The following is a 14395-nucleotide window of genomic DNA, read 5'->3' on the forward strand; positions in this document are numbered from 1 at the left end:
TCTGGCTGAGAGTTAAATGAGAAGATCAATACCACTCATGTCTGTTCATATGAAGCTACTGCCAGCAGGCCATTAGCTTAGCTTAGCATTAAAACAGCATCTTTCATATCTGCTGGATAGTTTAATATATAAAAAAATCATATTTTAGAAGCTGATCATACAATATGTGTGTAAAATAATTATCCATAAAGTGACTAGTACTCTTCAATTGTGCTATACCTGCGTTAACGCAACCCAAACAGTGTTATTCAGCTTTGAGAGAGTTTCCTTCTGTTTCATGCGCGCAACTACAAAGACTGTTTGTTAAGCTCTGAAGCGCTGCCAAAACACGGGTGACCTACGCTCAATACTGTGCATGAACGCATCATGTGTAGAGACAGAGGGAGCACTGAAGCTGCTGCGTCGTGTAGAGCAGCATGAAATGGATGCACTTCAGTATATGTATGTCATATTTGTACTTCAGTATGCTGCAGATTCCAGCTTTAAAGGCGTCTCTGTGACCCTTCACAGCTATTAAATCTGTGTTAAAAAGTGGATTTCAGATAATTTCTGAATGTTATAAAAACCTATTTACATCCATTATAGTTTGAACCCTAACGCTGGTAAATGTAAAGTAGATATAGGCAACACGAGTAGGACTATAGGTCACTTGCATATTTTTCTCATCAAAGACTAAAATGTGAAACAAAGTGTTGCCTGTGCTACACTTTAAAATCACGTGTGTCCTTGGCCCAGTGAATTCTCTTTAAAGATCGACGTTTCTGCCTCAAACATGATTGGATATGGCTGGCTCGAGTCAAGCTCAGTTTCTCTCTCGCTGCAGCAAAATCAGATTGGATCCCTGCTCACGCTGAGCTGGAAACTCAAGAATATTGTTGAAAAAAAACTTTATTGATTATACAACTCGGTATTTGAGCCGGATTCAGGAACGGATTAACGTTAAAATTGTACTTTTTTGAGAGTTGGACTATGCCTAAACTTTCGGTCCAGAGTCTAGCTGTAATTCTCGGCAGACAGACACATTTACACACACACACACACGCCGTCACTCACCCCTAGGTCTATTAGTGATCTCACTGCAGTGTGTGCAGCCTCCTCCGAGCAGCTCTCTGTGAGATACGGCACAAAGGCACACATGAATCAAAAGAACAGACAGATTTCCAATATAGAAAAACTGGGTCGGGATAACGGAACACAGCAATTACAAGTGGGACTGATTACTTTTTTATACTTTGCATTATTTTATACTTTGCATTATTAAAGTGTGTCATTTGGGTAGTCCGATTGTCTTATATGTTTTTTTAAAAAGAGAGCATGTGATGTGAGATTGTGGGGGGGGGGGGGGTCTCTGCTGACTTGTTACTCGCTGAATCAGGGAAAAAAACGAGGTGACAAGCTCTTTAAAGTTACGACACAAAGAAACAGCAGATCTTTGTGCGAGTGTGTTCCTGGGAGGTGATGTCAGGTTTGAGCTCACCGTAGTGCTGCTTCGTCTGACTTGCTGTGTCACACAGATGGGAGTGCATCTGAGCCACGAACTCTGCCTCTGAAACACACGACACGCGATCATCATGTGTATTCATGACTGGGGGGGGGGACACTGCAAACGGCTTAGGGTGAAACATGAACATCAGAGACACGGAGAGCACCATCAGCATTCATTTTGACTCGATGTGGAACTCTTTTACGAGCTACTCTGGTTCAAGGCTTTTGCGTGTTTTAAGCAATTATATGTGTGTGTGTGTTACTGTTCCTTAGACATACACACCTAGCAGAGGTGTGTGCAGGAGGTCCAGACCGCTGGTCGCCCAGCACAGCGCCCTCAGATGACCAGCGAGCATACTGCAGAGGAAGAAGAGCATCTCTGGACACTGACTCGGCTGGCTTATCTGGGGAAAGTGGACGGAGATGGAGGCAGGAATTTAAGAGCATGTTCTGCTACGATGAGCGCACAGCGAGCAAGTCGCTGTCAGTCGGCCCCAGGAAGTCATACGGCTGCGGGATACGGAGGCACAATATTACAAAAGGAACACTTTCATGTGGGTCCAAATCTCAAGTAGGTTTTTTTTTTTATTCGCTTTCATGCAGTAAAACATTTAAGTTTTTATTAGTAGAGGGGATGGACAAAACAATTGAAACAACAAAAGACTCAACCTATATCTTTAGAGGACCGTACACCATTTTCCTGTTTTATTTTCTTAATTTTAATGTTATCACCCGGGGGGGTGCAAACAACCAGAAATGTGCAATAAGGACATAAACTCTCATTCTAATGTAATGCTGTTGTTTCAAATGGCCCTTTACACCTCCCACCTCTCTTTTTTATAGCAGTAGTTATTGTAGAATATAGCTTTATGTTTTTTATTTTATTAGGATGAGACAACTTTACCCTCCTCAAACGTATGAACACTACACGGTCAAAAGTAAGTGGACACCTGAGCATTGCACCCACATGAGATGTAGAACATCTCATTCCAAATTCATGGGCTTTGATCTTGTGCCATACCAGCCTCCACTCTTCTAGCATGGCTCTCCACTAGATTTTGGAAGCTGGCTGCAGGAATTTGCTCCCATCGGGCCACCACGGCGCTAGTGAGGCCGGGCACTGAGCCCGGCTCACATTCGGGGTTCAAAGTCATCCCAAAGGTGTTGCATGTGTTTGAGGTCAGGGCTCTGTGCGGACCAGTCTAGTTCTTCCACATCAACAACTTATATCAGCGTTTTAGTCATGCTGTCATCTGGTAATGAGGGAGACCAAGAAATGTGTATGGGGCCATTACAAACATGTAATATGGAAATAGAGGACAAAGTTTGTATTGTAGAGTTAAGCTGATGATGTGTAATTGCCCTGTAGTCCTACTTCATTACACATCCATACAAAACCACTATGAAGGATGCTCACACCAGTGCTGCAGCAGATACAGAGCACTCTTTGCTCAACAGCCCTCGTTTCGTGCTTTAAAAAAAGTCTTATTTCATCCAGCGCGACGCTCTGAAGGGAGCTCATCCAACTCTTCAATGAGCAGTCGCTATTTAGTAGATTAAGCTAAATCAATTGGCGTTTACACAAGCGTTATGTTAATGTGCAGCACTTAGAAGCTTTAATACACAGTAGAACTTTAAAATCAGCAGAGAGAAAAGAGAGAGCAGTCAGAGCAACTGTTTACAGAATGAGTTGTATGAGCAGTAAAACCACATTAGGCCAGAGAGGCTGCTTGGCAACAAAAAAAGAAAGAAAAAGAAATGCATGAAAAATGCACTCACAGCATAATATTTAGACAAGCCAAATGAGAAGATTGAAAAAAAATAAGAAGAAGAATTTGCACAACGTGGCAGCATGTTAAGAAAGAATAATATAGAAGCTCATCACATATAAGAATACAAATGAGCAAAACACAGAAATGTTGGATATAGTTGGGGGTCACAAAAATATTTGTTTTCCTGCTGGAGGTCAGACATTTAAATATTACATGTACACAGCCATATACAACCCTGCCACCTCGGGGAATATATTCATTCTCTGCTTGCATAGCTGAGAAGCTTTAACATGAATAACTTAATAAACAAAGTGCCTTTGGAAAAACAATGTTCTACAAGGACAGTGAACAAAAATTACGCTTTTAAAAAGTCCAGGTGTTTGTGTATAAATCGCTAAACTTTGAGCCCACACAAGGCCAGGCTTTTCCTTGAGAATGTATTATTATAGCAGCTCAACTTGGATTACTGCGAGCGTGCTTCTTGGGACCACCAGAAGTGAATTAAGTCGGGCTAACTGATAACAGGTACGGAGGTCTGTTCTGACCCCGTTCAGGGCCGGAGCCGAGGCACCGGGAGGAGAACAGCGAGTGCGTAGCATGGAGAAAAGGTAAAAAGTTCAGAGTAGAAGAGTAAAAACATTGATGAGGCTCTTCCTCAGCAGAATAAGCTGAAGTCAGAGAGAGGATTCTATACCGGTGTGGAGGTGGCAGCGGTTTTACCGGGCTGACAAATCAACATTCCTTCACAGTCACAGTGTTGCTTACAGTTTCTGATGAAAGCAGAGAGTCAAGCAGTGGCTATATTGGATGATAGTGTGCGTGTCCGACCCAGCTGGGTGAAGGTCAAGTACAAAAGCAGCACAAAGAAAAGAAAAAGAGAGGCCGTCCGCACACTGAATACTCCCAAGCTCCCAAAGAATGTTGCAATGACGCAGTGTTTCAACCTTCAAGGTCTTCGTCAGAAAAACATCTATATATAAAAACAGCAGGAGAGGAATCACACTGTTCCAAACTGATCTATACTGTGCAAGAAAACACAAAACAACAAGCTGTCCTGATCTCTTGAGTTGCCGCCCACATCTGCAATATGATTCAAATGGAAGTGAAGGTGTGCATATCCAACTATCTATAGTAGGACAATTGCATGTTTTTTTTGTACATAGCTTTGGGATGATGGTTGTGTCCGTATCGTGTGATCTTTTTTGTTCATACTGACAACTGTGAAGGCCAGATCGCTAATCATTTTTTGGAGTGCTTGCAACATCCAGTGTGTGGACTATTGCTCTTTTTCATGCCAAGGTTTTGACCAATTATTGAAGCAAAATGCACTTTCAGTTTATACACACACACACACACACACACACACGCACGCACGCACGCACGCACGGCCTTGATGTGACGCACTTTGAATTGCCTTGTTGTTAAAAGGTGCTATTCAAATATACTTGCATTGCCTTGATTGCTTAACTGCACCATAGAGCGCACCTGTATGAAAAAAAAAAAAAAAATCAACATTTCTGATCTTCCTCCGCTCCCTAGAATATGTTTTTCCTTTAATTTGTAACATTTTACACAAACATTAGTTTGTTTAAAGCATAAAACAAATCATTAGTGTACTTTAAATGTAGCTGCGAGTCTTTTTATCGCATTTTGACATGTGGAAAATTTGAAAAAAATAAGTGCTTTATCCGTAAGATGTGTATGTCTATTCATGTCACTGTGCTTTGATTGCTGCCCTCTCCTGACACAGGTTCACATGCACTCTTAAAGGCTCTTGAGACACCTCACAGTCACTTTGCAGTGTGGGTAACCGACGCACCTGCACTTTGAGCACTGGCTGTTTGGTCCCTTTGGAAGCTGGTAAGCTTCCTTGTGTTGCTTTGAAAAAGCAACACAACAGTCATGACAGTCGGGCTTCTTTTAAAGATGACACATGCTGCTAATTAACATTCAAGATACGTGACGCAACTGTGTAGGTGCTTTAGTGATGGAGATTGAGTTACTTCAAAGTTCCTTTTCATGTGGAGTTTCTGGTATTTTTTGTACGCGTCAGTCATCTTTTGTAGGTCGGCAAGCGTAAAACATTTTTCCCTTCATATAACCTCTGGGGCTTCACTAAGGCGTGTGCAGAAACCAGAGGAGCCCAGCAGTGCTCTCCTGTACCTTGTAGGAACGCAGGTCCTGCTCCTCCACGTCACAGTCGGAGTCGCTGTGATAAGGGTCGTCAGAGGTGGTCCAGGACAGAGCGCCCTCCTTCTTCCAGGAATCACAGATGGGAACGTCTCTGTGAATCTACAAAGGATGGAGGAGAAATAAAAAAAAGATGGTTCAGTAAGAACATCTGTGACTGACTTCAAATACTTTAGGTCTTAGTGTTCAAGTCTTATGCTGACATTTGCTGTTCAACGTATAATGAATTTCATAACAAAATTAAAGATCAGGTCTCGCACCTAGTTTCACACAAAAGACACAAAAAAGTTCACACCAAATTCCACTATCGACCTGCCCCTGATTGATTTCACTGAGCGTGTATTATTGTCCGTTTTCTTATTTAATAATGACTCTACTTGTTCTTTGTATTCTGCTTCCCTTATTCAACTAAACAAGTCCGAAGTAACTTCTTTATTTAATGTACACATTCAGCAGGTAAGGAGCAAAGTTATCTTTCATTTGGAGTCGTGTTTCCTGACCACCTCATGGATCCAGTATTCACTCTTTTAGCTCCGATTTTGGTCTCCACCGACTCCTGAGAAAAAGATTTCTGCCTCTTTAGCTGCTAAATGCTCCTGTATGTTCACCAGCTCGTCGCCGACTGTGTCTGACAGCCATTTGGTGCTGAACCAGTTCACAGCGGGCCAATTATGTAGCGTTTTAGAGTAAAAACTTTTAGAACCGTGTAAAAAAAAAATCTTTCTTACTTCCTCCATGATCAGGATGCCACAGCGTACCAGACTGTCAACTGCATCCAGAGCGAAACTCTGGGACGACTGACAGGGCTGGGAGAGAGAGGGAGGGAGAGAGAGGTTGAGACAGCACTACAACTGTCACTACCTACTGTACTTTGAGAAGTATGAAAAATGTAGAGAAAAAAAGTATTTTAAGTGCATCTATCTCCCCGAAGTCAGTGTGCAACAAACTCTGTAGTTAATCCGTCCCATGTTGCTTTCGATGTTATTAATTGTTGTTGAATGCCTTTATTATAATGCATGTAATATTTGCATATTATTGATAATGTTTTTCTATCATCATCTGTCAATGTTAATCATTTTCTGTACTGCTTTGGCCATGCAAACGTCTGATCCGTCATGCTAATAACGCTTATTTGAGATTGAATTTGAGAGATGGATGGAGACGATAATGGGTAAGCTGAAAAAGGAAGAAAGGTTAGACGCACACGCAGCTCCAGCCTCAAATGTCTCTGTGAACTTCAGGGGGAGACAGCTGACAGAGAGCATGAGGAGTGGAGTAGAGACGTAGCGGAGATCAGAGGAGGAGAATGAAAGATGGCCTGCAGGAAGGTGAGACCGGGAGCGATCATTTTTTCGGTGAGAAATGGGGGAAGAGTAAGAAAGCTGCGAGCAGAAGAGACAAGAAAGTGCAGCTGCCGAAATGAAAGCTGAGCAAACAGAGAAAGGAATAGTATTTCTGGCTCAGATTCGGAACCCTTTAAGTCAGCCTAATGGATCACGTACACACACATACACACACACACACACACAATTCAAAACCTCTCTCTGCCTGAGATAGAGGCAGCAGAGCAGGATGAATGGCTGTTCAGCTCCATTAAACATCCATTGAATGAGGCACACTGGGTATGTGTGTGTGTGTGTGTGTGTGTGTGTGTGTGTGTGTGTGTGTGTGTGTGTGTGTGAGAGATATGAATTCCTACTCACTGGCATGAAGCCCGGCGGCAGGAGATGGCAGAGCTGCAGGGCTCTCTCCGTCAGCTCGGACTGGCAGAGCACCACATCGAACTCCATGTCACCGTTGACCTGCTCTCCGTCCACGCCGTCGCTCCTCACCCTGCTGCTGACGCCACTGCCGACCACCTCGCACAGCATGGCCGACACCGCACACGCTAACACACACACACATTTGATTATTTGCTTTAAAACTAAATACACATTGTAAGCAAACTATTATTATATTGTCCAAAGTAAACAGGTTTTGATCTGTTTTCTTTGCAAAATATCTCAACATGTTTCTGTTTTGGGGGGGGGGGGGGGGGGGGGGGAGAGTATGAAGACAGTCTTTGGCTCCATTTACACAAGTGTTATCTCTTTATTTATACTTTTCATCCCCGTTATCCTGCTTTCATGTGCTGGTGGGAAAGTCTTGACATCCAGAGAGTGTTTTGTCCTTAAAATGAGTCACAGACTTTGTCACAAAACAAAAGGAAGGCCGGAAGAAGAACACTGAACACAGACCATAGTGATAAGGACTACTTTAGGTCTTTTTTGATGCTAATACTTTTGTACTTTCACTTAAAAGGTGCTAAACTTCAAATTGTCTGTTTTGTAAAGATATATTGGACTGCAGTCTACCTGAACAGAGAGTGAAGTTGCTCTCCCTCCGTGTGTGTGTTATCTGAGCTTTAAGCAGCCGTTCCAGGTGTGCTCGTTTACCGCCGATAACGGCGCCCCGACCCACAACGCCCACTCTCCGGTTGCCTCTCCGGTAAACACTGTTAGCTCTGTCAGCACCATAGACTGAATATAAGAAGCAGAAGGAGCCATCGTGACATCAACCATGCTTAGGAGTAACCGGTCAATCACAGTAAGCCCGCCCTAAAGCATACCCTGCTTCATGGTCTATTTGACTCTAAATGGACCATCATCAACGAAATGAACATCATGCTGTGTTGAAGAAGACTTGAAACTAGAGATTGAGACCATAAACTCATGTTCACAATGTTTACTGAGGTAATAAATCAAGAGAGAAGTAAAGTTAGTAGTAGTCATTATTTCATCGACTTCTATACAATCAGACTTCTTTCTGAAACCAGAGTCGTCCCCTGATGGCCAGTAGAGAAAATACAATTCTCAATCTCAAAAAGTGCTCAATTTGGAATCGAGCACCTTTAAGTACAAATTGTGAATGAAGGACTTTTACTTGTAACAGAGTATTTCTCCACTGTGGTGTTGCCACTTTCCGTTGAAGAAGTAATCTTGAAGATTTTCATTGAAACAAGTCACTATCTGTTGCCGAGTGGAGGTAACACAATGTGAACTGAGCCTTGGGCCCACAGACACAGACCGTGTCTGTGGCGACATTCCCAGGAGCAACAGTAAGGGGCGCAGACTGTTAGGAGGTGAGATCCAAAAACACACGGCCAATTGCTGCTTAACACCAAAGGTGTCACCAAATAGAACGAAACGGAAATCGGCAAGATTGTAACTTTAAGTAAAGGATCTGAGTACATCTTCCACTACTGGATATTACACTACAAAATACCATTACCTCCGTACAGCATCCATGTATTAATCTACAGTACACTCAGAGGCAGCACAAAGCCCACTGCCCACCAGCTTCACTTCCTATGCAACCAAAACAAGTCATGCAGCAACTATGAATCACGCAGGCCGAGTAGCTTCCTGTCCTTCACAACAGCACATTATTTTTAACTCCAACAACTGTGCTAAAATGGGGCTGCAGTATGTGTGGCTTCACCCCAGTCTGCCTGTTAGCACGGTATCGAGAAAAAAAAACACGTTGAAGTACAATGTACATAACAGGCTCAAGGATGAGCTGATATAACACTTCGACCACATCTAGGCTTTCTACCATTAGATGATTACCATTATTACTCATACTTCTACTTATTACGCTGTTTCCAACACTATCGCAAAACAAGAACGCCAAAACGGTGCGATTCTCCATTACCCCCAATTATGTTCAATGCCAATGTTTAACTGCAAGGTTAGGGAAAGATTGTAGTTATGGAAAATAAAACTGTGAAGTTGAAGCATGGTCTGATATATTTCTGCTCCCTAGTTTCCTGGGTAACTTCCTTTACAGGTGCAGCACTTCATCCATCATCTCTACATGTCATACATACTGACAAAGCTGGATATCAGAAGAGATTATCATACAAGAAGTGGCAGAAGAAACGGTTTCAGCTGAAGAGCGGCACTGCCTTCTTCTTTCATGTCGGTGGATAAAAAATGAGGTACTGCATGCACAGTTCCCCGACACTGCTCAAAACTTCGCATGCTTTTAACATTTAGAATATATAAAGTACGTAAACTTTGAAAATGTCATGTTTCAAACTGATTTTCGATACCGACATGCCAACAGTCGGAGCCACGGCCAAGGCCTCCCACGGAAAATAAGGTGCCAGTAGAACACAGGGTCGCGAGATGATATTTAGGCTTAAATGTTATAGGGAAAGTTTTGTCAGCTACACAAAGTACACACACACACACGCAAAGGCACTCACCGCCAACAGCCTCCAAAATAAAGGTGTGTGTGACAATCTGGGCATGGAGGGCGAGGTGAAGCATGGCAGCAAGAGAAGGACGGGGCACAATGAAAGGGTCTCTCCTGGAAGGTGGGAGACAGAAGACAGTAATGGAGACGGAGGCTTCACTGAAAGGGAAATTGGATTTTAGATAAGCAACACAAGTTTGCTGTGCAGCCCTTATCACTGTTCTTGGTTTCTCTTTTCTTTTTCGACGGACAGAAAAACAAACCTAGACGGCACCACAGCTACGATGAGGTGCGGGGCGAGCAGAGAGAGGGAGTAGCGGACGACCTCCTCTAAACCTCCCCCGAAACCCACGTCCCGGTTCCTGAACAGCAGCTCCTCCGTGAGCCAGACCACATCGCGGCACAGGGCCGAGGCGCTCACACCCTGCGGAGGAGAGGTTTGGTTCCAGGAATGAGACGCCAGCGCTGACCATCTGGTGACGTGACGTTAAGAGAACTGGCGGGTGTGACTCAGAACATCACTGTCACACTCATTAAACCGGCAGGAAAACCAATTCTGTTTATGAGCCTCTTGGAGTAATGATGGATCCTTAGAGGCGCAGGGGGCGGATTTTAACTCTGACAGCACCAAGTGGAAAATTGCTCTGCCAGCACACGTACCTTGCGGTGTCTGTACAGCAGGAGACTTGACACCAGACTGGTGGACATCACAGCTGTGCAGGAGGCTGCAGCTAGAAAGAGAGAGCGCGCACACACACACACACACACAGATAATGCAAGGCAATTTGCATACCATTAAAACAAAAACCTTATGAAGATTTCTTTACGATTCAGCAGGGGAAGATAATGCTGGACCTACAGAAGATGAGGTGGAGAATGATGGCGATGCTGAGGTCTCTCTCCGGAGGAGATTGCTCTTTGGGTTCAGATGCATAATGAGAAGAAGGCAGGAGCCACGACATCCGCCTCCGCCCAAACACACAGTCGGCTCTTGAGCGAATAAAAGTGAGACGAGGTAAGAAGGTCGTTAGGAAACACTTTTACAAAAGTTACGATACTTAACATTTTCATTAAGTGTGCTCAGCCTTTTTCAGCAAGACCACCACGACGCTCAAGGGCAATCGTTTTCATTCTGCCAATCCCACGCTGGACTCGAGTGTAGTTTTATCTCATTGATATCAGCCTCCGTGTTTACGTCTCCCTCTCTTTACACCGTATCAGAGCTCTGCAATCAGAGCGGTGCAAAACACTGCTGATGAAAACCAAACATCCTGCTGAGGCTGCTCGACATTGAAAGCGTTCAACTGCCAAAACCTGGTGTGTGTGTTTATGCTGTGAAGAAGCTACAGGAAACAAATTGAATTTGACACTGCGGTCAGCACTAACCGCGATCTTTGATCAAAAACGAGGTCTACAAAGCAAAACGGTAATTTTCAGCATTTCTCTGACAACGTATCCGTTTTGAATATTGCTGGGAGTGACGGAACAGGAGGGAGGGGCCACAGCGAGCGGTTAGCTGTAGAGTTAGCGGTGAAAGGCTACACACCTAAAACTCCTCAGCAAGATAACCAACTTTTTATTAAAACAAAAGTTTGTTTGGCTGCACTGTAAACAGACACACTAGTTGTCCTTCTGCTGTAATCCCGACAAAGTAGCTGCTCAGCGAGCGTTTGTATTAAACCACTAATCACATTTGTCGCAAAATCCACCAGAACTGAAATCGGGATTGAAAAGAAGGATAACAGTCGGTGAGAAAAGACCCACCGTTGGCTTTGTGCCATCTGAATGTGTCGCAGTAAATTGGATTCATTGTCGAGGAACAAATCAGAGTAGTAAAATATTATTTGCTTCAGCTGGAAACATTTGGAAAAGCTTTATTTAATTATATTAGACAGACATTTTCTGTAATGCTCAATTCACTTTTATTACAACATTTGTGGGTAAGGAGGAAGGAACATTAGCTGTGTTTCCAATAAACTCTAAACGGACATTTTGAGAGTTGATGACTTGACACCATATTTCTGAGAAATAAAAGGAACACTGTAGGCACACTTCGAAAACGGCGATACATTTTACAAGCCGCTTATCTGAGGCTACAACTGGAGTGATACGAGCGTGTTATTTATGAGTCTCCGCTGTGCATGTGTGAGGGAGATATGCAGCGGCGCGTCAGACACAGCGTGTCATATCCTGGCTCTGTTAACACAGAAACCCTGCAGACAATGACAGTGTTCAAATCAGACAAGAAAAAGTGTGGAAAATAAGTGTTTGTTTGTGAGGAATGTACATTGCCGTAACCCTCGCGTTCGCTGTGTTTTTGATACATGGGAACAAATAAGAGATAAAAGAGGCTTCAGCGGAGACACAGTGTTGAGTGCCGGAGCATGTTAAGGATGGAGACGTACACAAAGAACTAAAACTGTTCACATACGTGCTGATAACAATCCAATTATCAGTCTCTGTTCCTTCTCACCTATCGATGTCACTCCGGGTTTCGTTTGCTTTCTTGCGTCCCGCGCTCTCAGAAGAATTAAACACAGGAAGGGAGAAGCCACTTTTGCTCGTCAGGAGCCAAGCCGAGATTGAGCGAGGATGTTATTTTCTTTCCGTTATCTTTTTTTCCGCTGGCAGACTGTGTAATGTTGACGGTAATTGGACCAAGTCTAAGAGGATGAAAACGCTCATCGGAGCTCGCATCGCGTCTGTGCCAGATTCGAGGTTTATCTTCAAAGTTTGGGAGAAAGTAACTTTTGGATTTCACAGATGTTAGATATAACACAATCCAAATCCGTGTTCCATTGTGGTTTGTCCACATAGTGCACATAGTTGTGTACACAGGGGGGGGGGGGGTTACCTGTTGTTGAGGATAACAGGCAGCAACAGGTCCTGTAGAGGGAGCCATTCACCTACTCTGCACCTCCCTGACTCGCACATCTCCTGTATACATAAAGACAAAAATATGGATGCACACATGCACAAAAGTAGAATGTCTAAATCTTCCAATATTGGTGCTCTGGTAAAAACTAAGCAAGGAATATTAGACCATGTTTAAATTAAAACATTTAATCCCAACTATCCCTGCCGCAGCCCATTTCCTCTTCTTATTATTGCCAAGTGATAACCTTCAGTTCCACCCAGTTGCCATTTTATTGGGTACACCTACACAACAGTCCTGCAATAACGTGGTGAATGTTATAGGGCTCAGTTTTTGTTGAAACTGTTTGAGAGATGTGTTGATTCAGCTTCATGATCATTTTAGAGGATGCAGCTTGTGGTTCTCTTGAAACACATTGCTGTATATTGGGAGATATTTCTGATCCTGGACCGACTAACTATGCTCCACAACTGGAAGCATGTTCTTGACTACAAAATGTTGAAAATGACAACACCCAGTATTGTATGCCCCTTTATCATTCAATCAAAGACAGGCAATACCTATAGGGTCCAAAAATCAGACGTTTTGAGTGGGGATATGTTTTTTAAAGGAGAACGTCAACATGCATCTCAAGAAGCCAAGTCCGTTTCTCCACTTCCAAGGAGAGTGTGATTTATAAGAAGGCTTATTCTTCGCCTTCCACAAGATGAAGATTTAAAGGACAAGAAAAATAAAGGCTTTCTTTCATTTGTTTTTTTTAAACTATTCCCAAATTGTTGTTTTTTTTCTTCTGACTACTGAAGATCTTTAAAAAAAATAATTCAAATGAAACAATCATGGAAATGAGCACCACTTTTTGGTTGCACTACTCGCAACTCATGCCCCCTCTTCAAAGGGTTACAAGCCCAAAAGGTTGTGCGTTGCGTCTGTAAATGCTCTTTGTCCTGTGCACCTTGAGAGAAAAGGGCTGAGCGAGGTGGAACCTCACGCTTCCATCCGGTCTCCTCCAGAGTAGAGACCACAGCCACTGGAACACAGAGCCTAAGTCAACCTGTGAGGAGCACACACACACACACACACACACACACACACACACACACACACACACACACACACACACACACACACACACACACACACACACACACACACACACACACACACACACACACACACACACACACACACACACACACACACACACACACACACACACACACACACACACACACACACACACACACACACACACACACACACACACACACACACACACACACACACACTACAGCAGCAATACCACTAATGAGCAGGATCTATGATGAGCACTAAGAGAAATAGCCGGCCTGAGAGTGTTGGTACTAGAACTGGGTGTTCAGTAATGAATACTGTGTACTGGATGACAGAACAAAATGATGAGGCGAGGACCTTATTATGGCAATTAACTGAGAGAAACACCCACTCTCTAGTATCCTCTCAAAGTGCAGATAACAGAGGGCAAGACTAATGGAGACTAATAACAATCACTGCAATGAAATGCAAACCTCTAATCATCAAACACTGGCCGGTGAGAAATTAGCAAAGTTGTGAAACAAGACTTTTAAAAGTTGCACTCTGGCCACTTGGTTTTTCCTCTGAATATTATGACTTATGTCAAAACATATTGATAGTGCAACATAAATGTACTGCTAATTATCAAGGTCTTTTGGTGTAATATATTGTGTTTCCATAGTTGTAGTGTATTGTGGTTTAATGACACCGAAAGCTGTATATTTAATTACAGTGTACATGGGAAAGCCAAACCCGGGACATGAGTTGTAAATGAGTTATGAAC

General features: G+C 43.3%; 1 protein-coding gene across 1 annotated transcript in view; it reads right to left on the reverse strand.

The window, feature by feature from the left end:
- The window catches only part of gpat2 (glycerol-3-phosphate acyltransferase 2, mitochondrial), a 28051-nt gene that overhangs the window by 1540 nt on the left and 12116 nt on the right, over positions 1 to 14395 (reverse strand). Inside the window, exons 10-21 of the mRNA XM_076099370.1 lie at positions 13514 to 13612; positions 12541 to 12623; positions 10546 to 10676; positions 10347 to 10417; positions 9950 to 10110; positions 9697 to 9800; positions 7151 to 7335; positions 6176 to 6253; positions 5421 to 5549; positions 1769 to 1889; positions 1478 to 1546; positions 1054 to 1109 (exon numbers count right to left, since the gene is read on the reverse strand). Coding sequence (XP_075955485.1) covers positions 1054 to 1109; positions 1478 to 1546; positions 1769 to 1889; positions 5421 to 5549; positions 6176 to 6253; positions 7151 to 7335; positions 9697 to 9800; positions 9950 to 10110; positions 10347 to 10417; positions 10546 to 10676; positions 12541 to 12623; positions 13514 to 13612 — 1287 coding nt within the window. The remainder of the gene's footprint in view (positions 1 to 1053; positions 1110 to 1477; positions 1547 to 1768; positions 1890 to 5420; positions 5550 to 6175; positions 6254 to 7150; positions 7336 to 9696; positions 9801 to 9949; positions 10111 to 10346; positions 10418 to 10545; positions 10677 to 12540; positions 12624 to 13513; positions 13613 to 14395) is intronic.

Source organism: Anarhichas minor, unplaced genomic scaffold (assembly GCF_050575085.1).
Source record: "Anarhichas minor isolate MPS153535 unplaced genomic scaffold, ASM5057508v1 ptg000025l, whole genome shotgun sequence".
Lineage (NCBI taxonomy): Eukaryota > Metazoa > Chordata > Actinopteri > Perciformes > Anarhichadidae > Anarhichas > Anarhichas minor.